Source organism: Loxodonta africana, chromosome 10 (assembly GCF_030014295.1).
Source record: "Loxodonta africana isolate mLoxAfr1 chromosome 10, mLoxAfr1.hap2, whole genome shotgun sequence".
NCBI lineage: Eukaryota > Metazoa > Chordata > Mammalia > Proboscidea > Elephantidae > Loxodonta > Loxodonta africana.
The window spans coordinates 113,189,170-113,209,394 of NC_087351.1; the positions used below are offsets into that span (position 1 = coordinate 113,189,170).

At 56.7% G+C, this 20,225-nt stretch overlaps 1 protein-coding gene across 1 annotated transcript in view; it reads right to left on the reverse strand.

Moving 5' to 3' along the window:
* Nucleotides 1–13,513: 13,513 nt before the first annotated feature.
* LOC100677635 (cholesterol 24-hydroxylase) overlaps nt 13,514–20,225 on the reverse strand; it is a 35,738-nt gene continuing 29,026 nt past the window's right edge. The window contains exons 11-15 of the mRNA XM_003408864.4: nt 20,093–20,177; nt 19,242–19,352; nt 15,263–15,351; nt 14,228–14,294; nt 13,514–13,837 (exon numbers count right to left, since the gene is read on the reverse strand). Coding sequence (XP_003408912.1) covers nt 13,667–13,837; nt 14,228–14,294; nt 15,263–15,351; nt 19,242–19,352; nt 20,093–20,177 — 523 coding nt within the window. The 3' untranslated portion in view covers nt 13,514–13,666. The remainder of the gene's footprint in view (nt 13,838–14,227; nt 14,295–15,262; nt 15,352–19,241; nt 19,353–20,092; nt 20,178–20,225) is intronic.

Sequence of the window (20,225 nt, forward strand, 5' to 3'; positions counted from 1 at the left end):
CAGCCAACACGACCGGCGCCCAGCGGGAAAGGAGAGGTCAGGCCGGATTTCTCAGTGTCCCCTCTCCACGACACACACACACACGCACACGCACTGTTCCAATACGACCCGGCCAGGCTGCGGTGCTGGGACTGCCTACTGTCCATCACACAAGAGGCAGGGCAGTGCCACACCACCACCCCCTTCCAGCACCCACTGGACAGCTGCGGTGCCCTGCGAGTACCCGAGGCAGAAACATGGAGTGGCTTCCACAGGGGCTGCTGGGGAGGCATGGCCTGGATGCATCTACTGTCCGGCTGCCTCTGGGCTCCTGCCCCCACTTGCCGCCTCCCCAGAGGGCCACAGCTGCGAGCACCCACTCCACACCTGGCACCAGGGGCACCGGGGCAGACCTTTTATACATTACTGCATTCACTGTCCACGGCCACCCTGACGATTAGGTGCCATTATCACTATCTCTGTTGGGGACACTGAGGCTCAGAGATGTGAAGCCACTTGTCCAAGGTCACCCAACCTAGAAGTGAAACGATTGAGATTTGAGCCTGGGCAGCCTGACTCCAGAGTCCAGTAGGTAACGCCTGAGCCAGGCTGCCACCACCCCTGCAGCCCCAGCCCAGGGATGGCTGGAGGGGCATCCACCTCAGAGTTTGCCTTTTAACTGGTAGGAGCCAGGGGTACCAGCCAGGGATGCAGACAGCTAGGCCCACCATAGTCCCTTGGCCCTCAGCAGGGTGAAGGGCATGTGGGCAGAATCTGAGAACTTCTCTGTCTCTGGCCATTCTCAGCCAGGAAGACAGGGCCATGGAGGGCCTGCCTTGTGCCGATGGACCAAGGGCTCAGAACCTCTGGACGTCTATGACCTGGGGGATCTGACACAGCCTGTGGGCTCTCCTCTCCCAGATAAAGTTTCAGGGCCCGAGGCACCCTGAGCCACCCAGTGTGGTCTAGGTCCCTGCCGCCTGCCCTGTGGGTCAGCTCTACCCATCCAGCAGGCAGCCTGGGAGGGGTCTGCAGCACACCACTTCCTGCCCTCGCCCCATGGAAACCCAGGCGCACGGCAGAAGCTGAGCTTCGAAAGACACGTTCCCTTCCTGTGGACATAGGCCCTCCAGCATTGGGCTGGAAGCAGGGGGCCAGCACCTGCCCAACCCCTGCCCAGCTCCCTGTCCAGCCCTTGCTGAGCCCCCTGCCAGGCCCCCTGCCCAGCACACAGCTGCCTGCAGCCTGTGGGGCCATGCCCTCGGCTACTGGCGGCCCAGGCTCTGCAGCTGGAGCCACGGGGTAAATATAGTGCTGCCACTCACCAGCCGAGGGGCCCTCGCCGTCCGACATGGTGCGGGGACAGTGGGTGACGGCACAGCCTACAGGAACTCAGAGACCTCGGTGGCGGCTGTCTCCCACCAGGCGGACACAGGGCTGCCGGCCCAGCTGCATGCCCAACCTCCAGTGGCGTCCCGCCTCCCGGCCGGCTGCCCCCCCATGCTGCCGGACAGATAAGAATGCACTCCGGGCTGGGAGCCCACAGGATTGGTGGATAAATCTGGGCACTGCCCTCCCCTGCCTGGCCTCTCCCGGGTGGCCCAGAATGCCGCCTTAGAAGCTGCCGCACCCCCAGGCACTCAGTCAGCCCCTGAGACCCCAGCCCCTGGGCCCCTGGAAAGCCTGCATGCTCTATCCCTGGGTGTGGTCCCAGTCAGCCAGCAAGGGGCAGCTGCGGGCTCTCAAGAAGGAGAATACCAGCGAGTGATCCACCCTAGTGGTGCCCGCTTGTCGTCCTGCCCAGCTCTCCCGAGCAGCCACCACTGTCTTCTCCACCCCAGACAGGGGACAAACGCTCAGAGGGGTTAAGTGACCTGCCCAAGACCATACAGCCGATAGAGGACCGGACCTGGAGCTGGGCTGTCTATCTCCAAGGCTACAGAAGGCATGGCCCTGGCCTCAGATCGCTTGGTTGAGCTACACCAGCCAGCACTTATTGGGCACTTACTGGATGCTCACTGCTCTGGACATGTTTCGGGGGGCTGGGAGGCTGTGTGGCTCTTGTGAGAGGACAGAGCAGGTGTTGAGGAAGTGTTGCTGAAGAGAACGCACCCCAGTAAGCACTTAGTACTTTCTGTGTGCTTGGCTAAGGGCCAGTTCAGCCCCTTTCCTGGGCCTCCACAGGTGAAAGGCAGGTGCCATCAAGGGCCCTGGGTCAGAAACCAGGGCAACGAGGCAGGTGGAGCGTTCTGAGCCCCTGGCCTGCATTCCAGGAGGCAGCATCCCAGTGTGGGTTTCTCTGGGCCCCAGGTCACCACCTGCAGCATCCTGGCCCCCCGGGGTTCAAGGCCTACCTCGTTCTTCACACAGAGACAGAGCACGTGAAGTGGCTTAAAGAGAAAGGGCAAGAGGCCGGTTATTAGCCCTGATTAGTGAGATCCAGGACAACTTCCTAGAGGAGATGGCATTTGAGTCTTTGAGAGACAACTCCTTTTTTCTAGGTGGAGGAATGAACATTCCAGGAAGAGGGGCCAGCAGGCGCAAAGGTAAGAGGTGGGAAAGCCTAACTGGAGATGACAGGGGTGCCTGGCAGAGGCCAGGGTGGTGGCCACCCTGAGGGATGAAGAGCATTGGTGCTTGCAGAAGGGGAGGTATTGAGGCTAGGGAAGTCAAGGGAGGCTTCCCAGAGGAGGGGGCAGATGCTGGTGCTGAAGTTCCAGGAGCACCAGAGAAACAAGAGGGGGCGGAGCAGCACCCAGAGGCATCTGAGCACCTCTTCCAACCGCACCAAGGCCTTCCCATCTCAGAAACCAAGGAGCAAAGGCTGGAGGGGGGAGACCACCATGTTCCCTAAAATAAGTCCCTTCTGCAGAGTGGGGGCAACTATGGAGTCACAGCCCCACCTTTACCTCTCGCACTGGCTGCCAGGGAGAAGAGGGAAGGAATTCAGTCCCTATGAAGGTAGGTCAGGCCTCCTGGCCTTTGCCTGTGGTTGGCTTGGTCAGGGATTCCCTCTCCCTCCCCCCCATATCCCCGTTCATCCCCTTCCCTGGAAAGTCTTGTCTGATTGTCCCTGCAGGTGAGGTCCCTGAGCTCTGCTCCACCAAATCTGACCTCACTACGGTGTAGCTGCCTGGCCCTGGCTGTGTCTATCTTGTGGTTGGCAATCGCTGCTCTGAAAGGTAATGAGCTCACAGTGGTTGGAGGTATGGAAGCGGGCCCTGGATAGCCACGGGGTGAGGACAGAGCAGAAGGAGTTCAAGGAAGGGGAAGGGTAGATTAAATGGCTTTGGGCTCCTTCTAGGGTGATCACTGTGTCCCCATCTGCCTGGGACATTTCCTGTTTCAACACTGACAGTCCCATGTGTCCTGGGAACACTCCCTCTGTCCTGAGCAAACCAGGACCATTGGTCATCCTTGGACCCTCCAAATTGAGATTTTTGTTTTAAGAGAAGGGGAGGGGGAAGACAACAAAACTACTAGGGTTCTCTCGGAAACCCTCAGCTCTAACCTTCTGCACCTCGACACCGCCCCCCTCCTTGCTACCTAGATTCCACCACAGGACAACTCTGGGGTGAGTGGAAACACCACCGCTCTGTGCCTGGTGGGGTGACGGGTGAGGCAGGAGGGGTGCAGAGGCGTAGCAGGGGGTCAGAGGTGGACACTTCCCCTGGCGCAAATCCAAGGAGGCGCCAGACAAGGGGCAGAATGACATGCCAAGTCACCAGTGGTGTCACTAGGGGGTGCTGGGGGCACGGACCCCACTGGGTGACGCTGTTAGTGGGGGTGACACTACATGGTCCAGAGATTTGTCCAACACCAAACTATGCGGGACTTGAGCTGCTCCAGAAAACCCGTGCCCGCTTCAGCCACATTTCAGCGCTTCTCTCTGCTGCTGCAGCCCTGCCTGTCTGCAGGAGTGATTTGTCAGCCCTGACTGCTGCCCCAGAGTCTGCCTGTCGGTCCCCTGGCCACCTGGGACGCCTGGGATGCCTGGGACTCGGGTGTGGCAGGAAATCTTGGTGAGCCACAGGGCTCCCGGCTTCTCTTTTTCAGCGCCACTATAAACATAGACGGTCAGCGAAAAAGAAGAAGACCCTCAACGAGATGGACTGACACAGTGGCTGCAACACAGCAATGATTGTGAGGATGGCACAGGACTAGGCAGTGTTTTGTTCTGTTGTACATAGGGTCGCTATGAGTCGGAACCGACTGGAGGGCACCTAACAACAACAATGTCGACATCTATTCATCTTGAAATGGGGGGGTGGGGGTGCACTTTAGAGACTGCACCTGGGCACCTGCTACCCTCGCTAAGCCCCTGGTGGGGTGGGTGTTGGGGGCAGAATCGGAGGCGGGTCAGCAAAGTGAGGAGCTAGTCAAGAAGGTTGCCAAGCAGGAAGGAGTCGCACCTGTCAGGGCTTCTCTGAGACTAGATCTGCTCAGGGTGCGGTACCTGGCGGGTTGAAGATTTGCAGCTATCTCAGCAGGAGGCAGCTGAAGCCTCAGGGAGGAAGGCTCAGCGGGAACCCACCTGCCTAACTCTCCTCTTGCACCTCCACTCCCCACTGGAGCTGGGGTGGGTTTCAGGACGTGGGGGTGGGGGAGGCCCCGGCTGGTGTGAGACCTGCCTGTCAGGCCCTGCCTCACCATGTGGCTCTGGGCAGGCCGTGGTTCCTCTCTGCACCCATGTACACATCTTGGAGCACTTATGAGCACCTTCTGTATACCTGGCCCTGGGCCAGGCTCCGAGCAGGAGAGATCAGGCAGGACCCTGCCATCTGGTGTGCTGTTCCCATGGGCGTTTCCACCCCCCGGTGCCAACGAGGCTGCACAAAGTTCAGTCCAGGATCCCATGGGGTGGGATGTGCTGGACCCTTAAAAGCAGAGCAGGGAGGGGTACTCCTTCCACAGAGTAAATGGCCAGTGGCCCACCAACTCCCAGCACTTCCAGACCGAGGTCCTCTACCTGGTCACTGATACAGGCCGGGGACCAGGACCAGGACATGGTGTTGCTGAGCGCATGGTATCCAATGGGCCTAGGTCAAATGCCAGCTCCACGAGCCCTCCTGGGTGACTGGGACAGGCCCGTCCCCAGACTCGGTGTGTCACCAGGAGAAGTGACACCTGCCAGGTGAGGGTTGTGCCAGGGCAGAGATACCATAGAGAGCACTCCACCTCCCTGCCCTGCAGCTGTCTGTCTGTCTATCCCTCCATCCCACCCAACCCCCACCCAGTGTCCACCACTGGAGCCAGCTCCCCGGTGCAGGCCACTTCCTCTTCCTGTCCCTGGCTCCAAGTCCCTTCCTGTTTTCTTTATTGTGGGAACATGCGTTGGGAAAACAAAACCAAACTCAACTTCCCCAGCTCCTGACGACACTGCAGTGGCTGGCGGGCCACAGCATGAGTGTACAAGTGTGTGTGACCACGTATGGGGGTGTGTGCACATATGTGCATGGAAGTGTGTGTGTGCACTGTGTGAGTGAGGTGTGAGTTAGTGCGAGTGAGAAGGTGTGTATGACAATGTGGGTGGGCACACACGCTCCTGCATGCACGTACATAGGTGTGTAGGAGCATGTACATGTGTGCAGGAGCATGTGTGTGTGTGCAAAGCTATAGAAGTGGGAGCATGGATGTGTATGCAGGGTGCTCTGTGTGTGTGTGTGTGAGTACATGTATGTGTGTGTGTGTGCATGTGAGAATATGTGCACTATGTGTGCACAGGCTCGTGTGTATATGTATGCGTGTGGGAGCATGGACATATGTGTGGAGAGCGTGTGTGTGTGAGTGTGTGCTAATGTGCGCGTGCCTTCTGGCTCCTGCGAGCTCATCCTGAAGCTCCGAGCCTCCAGCTGATGGGGAACACAGGGAACCCAGGCAGCCCTCTGTATCCCCACCGTGGGCCCGAGGTCTCTTGTGGCACCAGCCGCCCAGCAGGCTCACCGCTAGCATCTGACACCTTTTCAACAACTGCTCAGGGGGCACCCATGACACAGCAGTGCTGCTCTGCCTGAACCTTGGCCAGGCCTCTCGGGGCTCCCAGGCTCCTGGCGGGCTGTCGAGGAAATGAGGTCGGGAAGGAAGGTGGAATAGCCGGAGTGCTGGGTGGGTGGTCAGGAGGCCCTCCCAGAGGAGGTGCCATTGGGACAGAGACCTGGAAGGGAGGAGGTCCCTCCACCCAGGAACAGGGTCAGGGCAGGTGGGAGGGGGAGCCCTGGAGGTGGAGACAGCTTGGCTGTCCAGGAACAGGCACAGCCGCTGAGCGTGGTCAGTGGTATGGGAGGGCAGGCAGGCGCCGTGCACGCCTCGTGTTCAGGGGCGGAGTTGGAAGGGGAGCAGTCACTGGACGTCAGCGGGGTGCACTCGCAGGGGAGACTTTGGGGATGGCTGTCGCTGTCTGCCTGTGTATCGCGAGCTCAGCTGGTGCCTAGTACCTAGCAGTCCACCTGCTCCCGCCCCAGGAAAGGCAGCTCTGGGTTCCCACGCTGCTCAGCCATGGTACCTGTGTGGAGGGAAGTGTCTCCGGGCTGGGTCAGGGCGGCATGATCAAAGGTGGTGGGATCAGGAAGGAGGCCCCGCGCCCCCGCACTTCCTTCCCTGCCACTGCTCTCCCATGCTCACCTGGCTGTGCTGGGCTGCAGGAGGCCCACGTCTCCTCCCTGCTCAAGACTTCATCCTCTTTGCCTGGGGGATGGAGGCAGCAGCAAACGGGAGGCCTTCCTGGGACTTGGGCCAGGACTGGAGGACCAGCTGGGCACCTCTACTCCTCTTAAGCCTGAGTGGCTGTGGGCAGATGAGGATGGCACGGCAGGCCTTGGGGACAACACTTCCTGTGTCCTGCCCAAGGAGTGCAGACCCTCCTTATAACTCAGGCCACGGCAGACACACAAACAGACAGATGCTGAGATTCATACAAGCCAGTGCCCTCACGAGGGACAGAGACACACGCAGAGACCATGGAAACCCACAGGGACGGATTGAGAGCCCCAGGGTAGACCCACAGACACACACACACACAGGCACACACAGGTACACACACACACACAGGTATACACACTGGGCTCACAGAGGTGCACACACACATGTTCATACAGGTACACACACACAGGCTCACATCGTAGGCATGTGCACACAGGTGCACACATGGATTGACACAGGTGTACACACACAAGCTCACACAGGGGCACACACACATGTTCACACAGATGCACACATATGGGCTCAACTCACAGGCACATGCACACATGTACTTACACAGGTGCACACCCGGACTCACACAGGTGCACACGGCTTCACATAGCTGCACACACAGGGGCTCACACAGGTGCACACAGGCTCACACAGGTACACACACAGGTGCACATACATGGGCTCACAGGGGTTCACGCAGGTCCACACATGGGCTCACAGGTGCACACACACAGGCTCACACAGGTGCACACATGAGCTCACATAGATGAACACATGGCTTCATACGGGCTCACACATGGACTCACACAAGTGCACACACAGGCTTACGCAGGTACACACATGGCTTCACACAGGCTCACACACGTGCTCATACAACCGCACACACGTGAGCTCACAGAGATGCACACATATGGGATCACACAGGTGCACACAGGCTCACACAGGTGCACACACATAGGCTCACACAGGTGCACACGTGCCCCAGCACAGTTCTGAGAGCTGGTTTCATGCCCTCAAGGGCCCTCCTCCAGCCTGGGCACACCAAGCTGACTGCCTCCTGGGTGGCTTTAGACCAGCCCCAGCTTCCAGGCTCCCAGACAGGAAAGGAGGCATCCTGAGAGGCCCTTGCAGCTGCCTTGGATGTCCCTGGGGGTAAGGGATGGGCAGCTCTCAGGCTCCTTGGGTGGGGGTGGAGGGACAGCTGTGCACCAGAGATGGGTGTGGCCTCACAGCCAGCCTGCAGCCCCTCCTCCTCCCAGGCTCCTGGGCTCACAGCAGGGGTGAAGCCCCCAGGGACAGGGATTGCTTGCCTGCTGCCCTCTGGGCCTGTGACCTGGGCAGGCCCCTCCACTCTTGGAGACTTCTCTGTAGAGCAGGGGCCCAGGGTCATAGGGACGCCTGGGCCCCGGGCTGCCCCGAGGGAATGCCCAGCAGGTGAGCCAGTATCCTCGTCCAGTATCCTCGTCAACAACCTCGCGACAACGACGTAATCTCTGACTCTCCCTCACCCAGTGTCTCTCACTCGGGGACAGCCCGCCCGCACCCTGGTCCCAGAGGGCTTGGATGATGACCCTACCCTTGGGCTGGGGACCGAGGGGCCCCGGTACAGTTGCTGTCATTGCCTTCACCCCAAGCGGAACCAGAGGAGGGGTGGGCCTGAGAAGGGGGGAGGGGACATGAGCCTTTAGCCCCTGACCCCCAGCAATGACCCTGGAACCCCTATACCCCGCCTGGGTAGTCTGGCCCCTGCATGAAGGCCTCATGCTCTCTCCAGACCTGTTGCACGCACACACATACACAGACACACACACATGTGAACGCACACACACATGGCCAGCCTCTCTGCCCTGAGGCCCACAGGGGACCTCCCATGTCCAGCCTGCCCCCACATGTCTCTCCCCCTCCCTCCTGCTGTAATTATTACCAAGTGACCAAGGAGGGAGCTGACTGCATTCACTGCACCCTCAGCTGAGCCAGACCCCCCCTTAAATCCCAGGCCTTACTCCACTGGACAAACCATCTCTCCTCCAGGGGAGCTTGGGGCTGGGCACAGCCACTCAGAGTGGAGGCTCACCCCGTCCTGGTCTCCACACCCTTGGAGCGCCACCACAGGGACACTGGACTGGCCCCCTACTCCATGGAAGTGGGGGTGCTGCCCAAGTAGGGCAACTGGGGGCTTTGCCCAGGGAAAAGTGCAGGATGAGGCCGTGGGGGCGAGATATGAGTTATTAATGCCCTTTGACCTCCCCCTTCGACCTTTGTTTCAAGATCAACCCTCTCTCAGTGAGTCCCTGCCACCTGTCCAGATATCCCCAGTATTCGTCCCCCAGTGGGGTTATATTTGAACATTTGGCCAGGACACCCACCTGGGGCCCAGGAGGTGAGGTCCCGGCAGACGTGTGGATTCAACAGTCATCCTCCCCAGGGGGTGGGGACCCTGTTCTGGGTGAGGCAGGACTCAGGAAGCCAGCTGAAAAGTCCACCCTCGCCCACGGGACAGCAAATCCCCACGTGGAGGCGATTAAGTGTGGGATTAGCCACAGACCCCTTCGCCCCTGCCCTGAGGCTCCTTCCTGAAGACCAGGACCCTTGCGCCCCCACTGCACTTTCTGAGTCCACCTGCTTGGGTCCTTAGGCACCTGCCTGGGGTTGGACAGGTGCACCGAACACCACGCCCACTCAGCTAAGACTGCCAGGAGGAGTCAGCTTTGGGCACCCTGCCACCCACACTGGCTGCCACTGAGGCCCAGCAAGGCCCCAGGCAACTCCAGGGCCAGCCTCCAGCCCTGGCACCCAGAACCTAGCCTGTGCCCCAGCATGCCCAGCTCCTGAGGTCCCCCTCAGCCTTGCCTGAGTCCCTCATCACCAACTCAGATGCCAAGGCAGCAGACACAGCAGGCAGCAATCCTCGCTGTAAGAGGGTCTTCAGTGTTAGAATTGTGGGCCTGGGGAGGAAGTGAGCCCCACCCGGGAGGGTTAACGGGAGATCTCCTGAGGGGACAAAGTGTGGACCCCACATCCTGTGCCCTCCCCACTCACAGAAGCTAGGTTTACAGATGATGGAGGGGTTCAGAGAGGGTTGCCATTGCCCAAGGTCACACATCGAGGGAGGGGGTCAGGGAGGGACCAGCACTCTCCAGAGCGCCCCCAGACAGCAGGAAACAGCCTGCCTGGACCCTCGTCTTTATTCTTTTCTCCACTGTGGGGCTCTGCTACCAAGGATGTCCTTCCCAGGAGTCCCAACGGCGACAGACCGGCTGCAGCCGCCCATGGCCCCTCTGTGGATCTGGCTTTGAACCAGCCACCAGGCGCAGCCTCTGTGGTCAGTGTTCCACCGCCAAACCCAGGCCCATTTCCAAAGAGGTGTTGGGAAACCAGGGAGCGATCACCAGCCCCTGCCTGGGTGCCAGTGCCCCTGTCGCCTGTACCAGCTGCCTGTCCCCAGGCGAGTCAGGGGTCAGGCCTCAGCAGTCACATCTGTGAAATGGGGACGGCGGTGTCCATCCTTCCAGTGGCCAATGGATGCCTGAGATGACCCACGCATGGTCCCAGGTCAGGTGTGCATCCCCACCCTACCCCTGCCTTCATGAGCTGGGCTTGGTCCCCCATGTCCCCCATCTCGGGACCTGAGAACCCTCTGGCAGGTGGGGAAGGCACAGCCCAAGCTGCAACGCGGGCGGATCCGGCGCTGCGCCGGGGCGCCACCGTGTGGTCATTCTCAGAACTGCACCGCCCCGCCTACCCGGCGGCCTTTCCTGCTCTGGGACGTCTTCATCTCGCAGGTAACAAACGATAAAGGCAATGGTGTCACTAGGGTTGGTGTCACCCAGTGCGGTAGCTCATCCCCCCGCATAGACCTCCTCCTATCCCAGACCGTATAGAATCCTCAGGAATGTTTTTTGTACTGATGTTACTCGTAAATCCTCATTCCTGCATATCCTTCCTTCTTTTTCTCTAATTGCTACTTCATTCTCAAAAAAGTTATTGATATAAGTTCATAAATACTAATTACCACAATATTGTAGCTAAAACTCCAGAAAATTTTACAAAATCAGCGACTGTAACACTAAAAAAAAAAAAACCGCAGCGCCTGCTTGTAGCACTTGCAGACAAACCCAGGTGACTGGAAGCACCGTTGTCATTGGGTTGTGACCACAGCTCTGACCGGAGAGCTTTAGAGGCTCAGAGAGTAAATCAGCACAGAGCTTCAGCTTTGTGGGCATATTGATACACGTAAGTAAGCTGGGCTGATGACAAATGTTTTTGTTGTTATAACTAACTACAAAAAAACTACAGGGATAGGTTTATAAACAGTCATTTTGGTAACACCCCCTCTGACAGTGTCACCTGGTGTGGTCCACACTCCCCACCCCCCCGGTGACACCGCTGAATACAGGTGCTGCCGTCAGTAATAATAACTGCTGACCGGTGGAACGGCGATGCTGACTGGCTCTGTGCAGAGCAGGATCCATGTACGAGCTCTATTCATTCCCCCACCAACATTAGGAAGTGGGTCCTATTATTGATTCTTCCTTACAGATGGGGAAACTGAGGCCCAAGCCCCATAGCCAGCAGGCAGTCTTGGGTTTAACCCTATCCATCTTCCTGGCTGCTTGGGGCCAGGCCCCAGGGACCTGCTTCCCCTGACTGGTGGCCCAGCCCTGTGCACATTGGTGCCTCCTGGGGGGTCTTAAAAAAGTCCCAGTTATAGTGTCCTACCCCTGATTCACCCGCCCAGGTGGCCCTCTGTGCAGCCAGGACCACCTTCACATGAACCCCATTTGGAGGAGAAGGAGGGAGCTCGGGAGAGCCAGGACAGGCACTGGGGCTCCAGAGGCAGCAGTGATGGAGTCAGGGAGGAGTCCAGGCCTTACTCTTACCCCTCACTTCACCAACCCAGCCCTCTAGTTTCCCACACTCAGAGGGTGAGACCCAGGCCTGCAGTGACAGGGCATGTGGAGCCGTGGAAGGCCACCAGAACGAAAGACCATGGGTTCAAGTTCTGACTCCTGTAGCCTGGCTGTGCTGGGACCTTGCCTTCCCCATCTGTGAAATAGGCACGCTCAGTGCCTATCTCCAGTGGGAATTTGAAGAAACAATGAGAGGGAGGTTCAGGCTCAGTGACTGGCTATTTGCCTAGCCACGGGGCAGAAAATGCAACTGAAGTTGCCGGGGATGGGGGGGCAGCCCCTGCAGACCGCTCCAGGTGCCAGGTGGTACCCCTGAGTGCTGAGGCATAGTGTCCTTCGGGCCTTTTAGATGGGCAGTGAAAGAAGTGGGAGGAGGCTCTGTACTGTGCGGGGCGTGGACTGTGTGGGGTGGGGGGCTTGTGTGTGGGGTGGAAGGGGCGAGAGGGCTTGGACTGTGCAGGGGGACTGTAACAGGCCAAGTCAGGGGATAGGGCAGGGCTGAGGGCCTAAGAACCAGATGGGAGGAGACAGCAGCATTTGGGAGGCTGCAGAAAGGGGCTGCTTGTGGGAGGGCACTGTCAAGTGAGGGGCAGCTTTCGATGTGCAGAGTAGGGAACTGGAAACAGACGGTTGCAAGGAGTATTACCTGCTAAGCGTCCAGCCAGATGCCCAGGTGATTTAGCAAAGGTCTGGGCAACCAGGAGGACCCCTTCCCCAAGGAATTCAAAGCTGCTTGAGTTGCTCTGGAAGCAGGACCCTCAGCTCACCCCCCCACCACCTGTCCTGAGCATGTCACTTTCTCCTGAGTCTCGATTTCCCCATCTGCTGAATGGGGTGGTCCCTCAGAGCTATCATTAGGACTGCGGCATTGATCAAATCAGATGATATGATCAAGGCCTCCCACTCGTGTCAGGGAGGGGCCCTTCCGGGGGCACAGATCCCAGGCGGGGCGTGGGGGTGGTTTTTCTCTGCAGGGACCTTGGATGGCCCGGGGGCACAGCCCAGTATTCACTGACCTGTGAGCACCTCTAGGTCCTGAGCAGGAAGGGAGGGCTTCTTCCACCCCCCCCCAACATCCCCACCCCCAGGAGGGTGACTGTCTCACTGCCTGGGCCCCAACCAGAGGAGGGGCAGCAATTCTGTGGAGTGCCGTGGGCAGAGGCCAGGTCTGCCTGCTCAGTTCCAAGCTGCCCCAAGAGGGCCTCATGCTCCAGCCCCCGTGTGACCACCTGGGGAGTCAGTACCCTCGTCCAGATCTCAGCGTTCCAAACCAGCCACCCTCCTGTCATCCTGACCCCGTACCCTGCCCATCAGCAACAGGATTCATAAGGCAGGTGCCTCCTGGGAACCGGAGCAGTCTGTCTTCTTCCAATGTGGCGCTGTCTGCTGGGCATTTCCTGGGCATTTGTGGGCTGCAGCTTCCAGAGCTGGGCCAGCCCTCAGACAGATCTGCCTCAACACCCCCTCACACCCATTTCACAGATGAGCAAACTGAGGCCAGAGTGCCATGACCCAGTCCACCATTCATTCATGCAGTCATCACACATTTATTGAGCACTGACTCTGTGCCAGGCCCTAGGTAGGCCTGGGGACTCAGAGACGAATCATGGGCAGCCCCCACCCTCGAGGCCCTCACAACCTGCCAAGGCGGTCGGCCATGTCCACGGACACTCACGATACAGTGTGGTCAGTGTGTGTTAGAGGTAGCACAGGTAACCAAGGGAGCACAGAAGAGGGGCCCCAGCCCGGCCGGGGTGGCAGCGAGGGCTTCCAGAAGGAGGTGACACCTGAAGAAAGCTTCAGGGAGTGAGCAAGAGTTAGGGTGCCTCAGCAGAGGGGAGGCCTGTGCAAAGGTTCAGAGCGGGGAGTTAGGAGGACAGTTCAGGAGGGCAGTGGTCAGCAGGCGGCAGGGAGCACTGAGGGGATGAAGCAGACGGTGGTTAGCAGAGGCCCCGCTCGGAGCCAGAGTGGAAGGGGCCCCAAAGGACAGGGGCAGGGTGGCGGGGTGGGCATGGTGGGGTGGCAGAGGAGGGCGGCAGCCCCCACCCAGGAGTCCGATCCTGCCGGAAGCCCCAGGGCAGGCGCCCTCAGCAAGGTGGTGGTGGGGGTGCAGGCTGCCAGCCGCGTGGCCGCAGGGTGCATAGCACGGGGTCCAGAGGCTTGAGTGTGGCCTGCTCCTGCAGCCCGAAGCGCTGGCCGGGCACCAGGTGGAACTCGAGCCTCTGCAGCAGCTTGGCCATGACCACCTTCACCTCCATCTGTGCACATGGGAGGGGGCACGGGGTCAGTAAGCGCCAGCCAGAGAAAGGGGGAAGGAAGGAAGGGGTGACTGCCACGCTCCACATCCACCCCCTCCACAGAGCTCCTCGGGCTCTCCTCCGTGGAAGCCTCTGCACAGAACATGGCCATTCCGGGGCTCAGCTGGGCCCCCAGCCTAGAGGGCCTCAGGACAAGCCACCCCGCTGCAGCCACTTTTGGGCAAATGGCCCTGAAGCCCAGAGGAAACCCCAGCCTGGCCCCTCTTACCTGACAGAAACCCCAGCCCCACCCCTCCCACCTGACATAGACCCCAGCCCCACCCCTCCTACCTGACAGAAACCCCACCTGCCCCTCCTACCTGACAGAGACCCCAGCCCCTCCCCTCCTACCTGAGCAAACTGCTGCCCGATGCAGGAGCGGGGGCCAAGGGAGAAGGGGAAGTAGGTGAACCGAGGCCTGCAGGGAAAGAGGGGTCAGGAGGCAGGCTGCCAGGGCACCCCAGCAGCGCACAGGCTGTGGGGTTGGTGGCAGTACTGACAAGCCCTTCCTTGCTGATGGCCAGCTTTTGTGCCAGGAGCTAGGGGCCTTGCACTAAAAACAACACAGGTCCCTGGGTGGTGCAAATAGTTTGTACTTGACTGCTAACCTAAGGTTGGCAGTTCAAACCCACCCAGCAGTACCTCAGAAGAAAAGGCCTGGTGATCTGCTTTCATTTAAGATTACAACCAAGAAAACCCTATGAAGCAGTTCTACTCTGCACACATGGGGTCGCCAGGAGTCAGAATGGACTGGACAACAACTATCAATAACATCGCCAGCTGACTCTGCTAAGCTCTGGCTCCGCACTTCTCACTGTAGCCTATTCTGGACCCTCCCAAAGGAGCTGTTGTTATCCCTGTGTCACTGATGATAAGGGAAACTGAGGCTCAGAGAGGCAGAGTGTCTCGGCCCTTACTCATTGGGTTGGTTGCATGTCCAGCTCTGAGGAGAGCCTGGGCATAGACTCAGGCAGCCAGCCCCCCAAGCCCCACTCTCCCCACTATGTGATCACACTAACTCCCACAACAATCTCAAGACAGAGCCATTAGTATTCCTATTTCTCAGATGGGAACATCAAAGCTGGGAGAGGGAAAGCTGCTTGCCCAAGTCACACAGTTCCCAGTATAAGGTGCTGGTTGTGAGTGTGGGCTTTAGAGCCAGATGGAGCTCAGTTCAATTCTACCTACTGGCTGGGGTCCTTGGGCAACTGACCTAGCCTCTCTGAGCTGTGAATCCCCCTGGTAAAGCAAAGTAAAATCACAGCCCCTTTACAGGGATCTGGGGGGCCACGTGTGGTCAGTGGGCATGGGCGGCTTAGACCAGAGGTGGGTGTGGCCATCCTTCTCCCAGGCCTCCTATCAGGGACAGCTCGAGGAGGGTCTTACTTGGGTGCTTCAGGGCTGAAACGATCAGGGTTGAAAGTCAATGGATCCTCAAAGTACGTGTCCATCCGCCCCATGACGTAGGTGCTGAACTATCAGACAAAGGGTTTGCTTGTCTCTGGTTCCAGCCCAGACTGGTCCCCTCACACCTCCCCCACCCACTGTGTCCACTGAGTCCCAATGGGGTGACTCAGAGCAAAGCGGCCACTCCCATTCCACCCACCATCTCTCCACCCACCCGCCCCTCCACCCACCAGCCTGTCACAGCAGGAGTGGGATTCCACTGGGCCCTAAAAAATCTGTAAGAGGAAGAAAGGGGTACCCAAAGTACAGAGGCACCCACTGATGGCCACCACACTACAATTATCCCTATTTTACAGATGAGGAAACTGAGGTCCAGAGAGAGGCTCAGTGATTGCCTGAAGTCACCAGCAAGTAAGATGCAAATTCAGGTCTGACTCCGTGAGACCACCTTTCTCTAGATCCCTGAAATCATGTTGTTATTCAAAGGTTTCACTTCAACTCCAGGCTTGCTTCAGCAGGGGTGGGGGAGTAGCAGACCCCCACCAGCCTTTCACCAGCGTGGCATGGTGGCTTCTGGCTGGGGTTGATGCTTTTTACCCCTGGCCTCCATGTATCTGGTGTTCGAGAAGCAGTAGCACCCACCCCCATCATTAGGACCCTGGGTGCTGCCCTCTGCCCCTTCCACCCTTGGACAAATCATCACCTGAGCCCACTCAGCCTCTGGTTCTCTGTGCTGAGAGTCCAGAGCAGCGAGGGACATGGAGAGAAAGGATGAAAGGGGCTGAGCTCTGAGAAATGAGTGGGCTTATAGGAGGGGTGTTGAGGTCAGCAAAGAGCACATGCTATATGACAGGGGTTTTTGCCAGACATACGTTATTGTATTCATTCTTCTCAATAAACTGCGACTTAAACCCATTGCAATCGAGTCAATTCCGACTCATAGCCACCGTATAGGCCAGAGTAGAACTGCCCCATAGAGTTTCCAAGGAGTGACTGGTGGATTCAAACTGCCGACCTCTTGGTCAACAGCTGTAGCACTTAATCACTGTACCACCAGGGTTTCCAAACTGCGGCTTAGGCACTATCATATCGCATCTTACAAGGATGAAACCGGATCCAGAGAGTCAAAGCCTTGCCTGAGATGACCCAGAGAGCTGGGAGAAAGGCTGGCATTGGAGCTTGGGTCTTCCTGCTCAAAGCCCACGTGGCTCTTCAATTCCAGGTTGAAAGTCGGCCACAGAGATTTGCCCTGCCCTAACAAAAAATTTCTGTTCATTAAAGCCAGCCATTTGTGGTGTTTTTGTTATAGTAGCACTAGGGAACTAAGACAAAGCGAATGAGGAACATGGCTAGCAGGTGTCGGAACTGACAAAGCCACTCTGGAAAATAATTTGGCATCAGTCTGTAAAGTTAAACATTCATATGTCTTGCAGTCCAGCCATCTACTCCTGGGCACATGTCTAAGAGACATCTCTAAAGAGATGCTTGATCATTAAGGCAGAGTGATACTGATACAGGGGTAGAAAAAAGAAAAAGACCATCAGAGCAGAAGAGTGAGCCACACAGATGAAATAGTGATAGATATAGAGAAGGCCTAGGGCTGACAACGTAGTTATCCATATGTAAAAATAAAAATGGATCCCTACCTCACACCATACCCAAAATCAATTCCAGACCAATTACAACAAGACAAAACTAAAGAATCAAGCATGAAAAAGTCAAGAATGTCTAATCATCAAAAACATCTTAAAGAAAATATGCCCCAGGTTTGGAGAAGACAGTTGGAACAGATACAACGGACAAATGACGAATAAATGAATTTTTTATAATGCACCTACACAGCAATAAGAAAAAACAAACTTGAGAGGGAGAAATAAATAACACCCCACAAAAGAGGAAAAGCCTGTGCGGAGATACTCAACTTCATTTGTAATCAAAAACCCACTGCTGTCAAGCCAATTCTGACTCATGGTGACCGTATTGGACAGAGCAGAACTGTCCCATAGAGTTTCCAAGGAGCGGCTGGTGGATTCAAACTGCTGGCCTTTTGGTTAGCAGCCAAACTTTTAACCACTGCACCACCAGGGCTCCATTTGCAATCAGCAGAGTGCAAATCAAGACCAGGGAGATGAAAATGTTCTAAAATTCACCGTGGGGAAGGTTGTACACATCTGTAAACATGCTAGGAAAAAAAAAAATTGGATTGTGATACTTCAACGGCACTAGGTTTTTATACTTTAAATGAGAGAATTGTTTGGTACATGAGTTATAGCTCAAAAAAGTTGTTAAAAAAAAAACAAACCACCACAGTGAGATACTTTTTTCTGCAGCTATTTGATTGGCAAAAGCTAAGAAATTGGACCATACTGAGCGTTGGAGAAGGTGCCCCGGTGGTAGAGTGGTTAAGCTCTTGGCTGCTAACCAAAAGGTCGGCAGTTCAAACCTACCAGTCGCTCTACGGGAGAAAGATGTGGCAGTCTGCTTCCGTAAAGATTACAGCCTTGGAAACCCTATGGGGCAGTTCTACTTTGTCTTACAGGGTCGCTATGAGTCAGAATCGACTTGACGGCAACAGGTTAAGTGTTGGAGAGTGTTATGGATTGAATTGTGTCCCCCCAAAATATGTGTTGTAGATCCTAATCTTGGTGCCTGTGGTTATAATTCCATTTGGGAATGGGGCCTCTTTGTTATGTTAATGAGACAGGATTAGTGTAGGGTGTCTCTTGAGTCAATCTCTTTTGAGATATAAAAAGAGATTAAACAGGCAAGCAAGAGAAACAGAGATGGGGGAAGACAGACACCAAGCCACATGAAGATCACCCAGGAGCAGAAGCTACAAAGAGACAAGGACCTTCACCTAGAGCCAACAGAGAGAGAAAGCCTTCCCCCAGAGCTGGCACACCAGTCTTCTAACTGTGAGAAAATAAATTTCTGTTTGTTAAAGTAGCCCACCTGTGGTATTTCTGTTATAGCAGCACTAGATACTAAGGCAGAGAGGATGACGGACATGGCTAGTGGATGTCTGAATCGACCGAGCCACCGTGGAAAACAATTTGGCATCAGTTGGTAAAGTCAAACATTCATATGTCCTATGGCCCAGCCATCCACTCCCAGGCTCGTGTCCCAGAGACACGCCTGTGCGTGGGCACCAGGACAAACAGACAGGAACACACAGCAGCAGCAGTGAATAGACTGGAAGTTTCTCAGATGCCACAGAATGGATAAGCAAAAGGTGGTCTACTCACGCACCGGAATATCACACAGCAGTGAAAATGGAAGGACTACAGTCGTACGTAGAAACCTACACAAATCTTAGAAGTCATTATCCAGAGAAAAAACAAGTTCTAGAACATATTATTGCATCAGTACTCATACCCACTAAAACTAAAAAGAAAAGGCGAGGGAATGGCCAACACAAAATTCAGGACAGCATTTAATTCTGGGGGAAGTAGGGAGTGGAAATATGTAATTCATTATATTCTAGCTTTAGAGGCGGGGTGGTGGGCCTGGGGGAGGTCGTTATGAATGAATGCATAAATGAGTGTGTAAGTAAGCAGAGAAAGAGACAGGCTCAGAGTGGGGGAGCAGGGAGTCGGCCACAGGGGACCAGAGGCTGTGGAAAGGGTAGAGGAGAAGAAACTAGGACACATTTAGGTCGGACGTGAATTGGGGCACATCCTGTATCTGCCCTTGCCTGCTGTGTGACCTCAGGGAAGTGACCTAACCTCTCTGAGCCTCAGCCTCAACTGTAAATGTAGCACCACCCGCCAGAATTACCCTCTGTACTCTTAAACGGGGCGGTATGGATTGCGGTAGGGATCGATTGGGAGGAAAAGAACTCCCAGGGTAATGCTGAGGCTCAAATGAGAAAGCACAGGGAGACCAGCAAGTCCTGTGAGGAGACCTGAGCCACACGCTCCCCTGACCTCAGGCAGGGGGACCCCAAGCAGCCACAAACCAGGAGCGGGGTGTTGCCGGGAACTCTGACCCCGTCAATCAAGGTCTCCTCCTCCAGCCGGCGGAAGGTGCCCCAGGCTGGTGGGTACAGCCGCAGAGACTCTTTGAGGACCTGCAGAAGCCACACAGAGAAATAATTGGAGAAGTCAGGGGATCCTTTTGCGGCAGTGGAGTGCCCAGACCCACCTCTGCTCCCACTCATAGTTGCAACTCCTCGAGTGACAGATGGGGAAACTGAGGCCCAGAAGAGAAGGGCATTGTGCAGAGCCACAGTGGCTGAGCTGGGGCAGGACCAAGGCCTCCCTCTGAACCAGGGTTCATCATCCCCCGGAACCGCTGAAGGTTAACCAGTGTTTCTAGCTGGATTGAGCAAGGCTCCCTGCTGGGCCTGGTCCCCTGGCGGAAGGTTTAAGGCTTGTGAAGCCCAGGCCCAGGTGGGAAATGCAAACACTAATGGGCTGGTCTCCAAACCTGGATACTCGAGTGGCCTTGAAACAAACAAAAAAACCCAAACTCGTTGCTGTCAAGTCAATGCTGACTCATGGCGACCCTGTAGGACAGAGTAGAACTGCCCCATAGGGTTTCCAAGGAGCACCTGGTGGATTTGAACTGCCTACCTTTTGGTTAGCAGCCATAGCTCTTAACCACTACACCACCTGGGGAGTCTCACAAATACTGCAGCCCAGGTCCCAACTCCAGCAACTCTGATGCCATGGGTCTGGGGTGCAGCCTGGGTGTTGGGAATTTTTAAATCTCCCAAGCAATTGTGCTGTGCAGCAGGGTTCGAGGGGCACATCCCTAAAGGATACAGGCAGACAGCGGGCCCAGAAGCTTCTCTCCCACATCCCATACCTGGGAGAGGTACTGCAGTCTCCCCAGGTCCTCACAGTCAAGGTGCCGCTTAGAACCCACGACCTCATCCACCTCAGCCTGCAGCCTGTGGGGGAAGACAGAGAAGAGTTAGGCTGTGACCAGACTTTTCCCA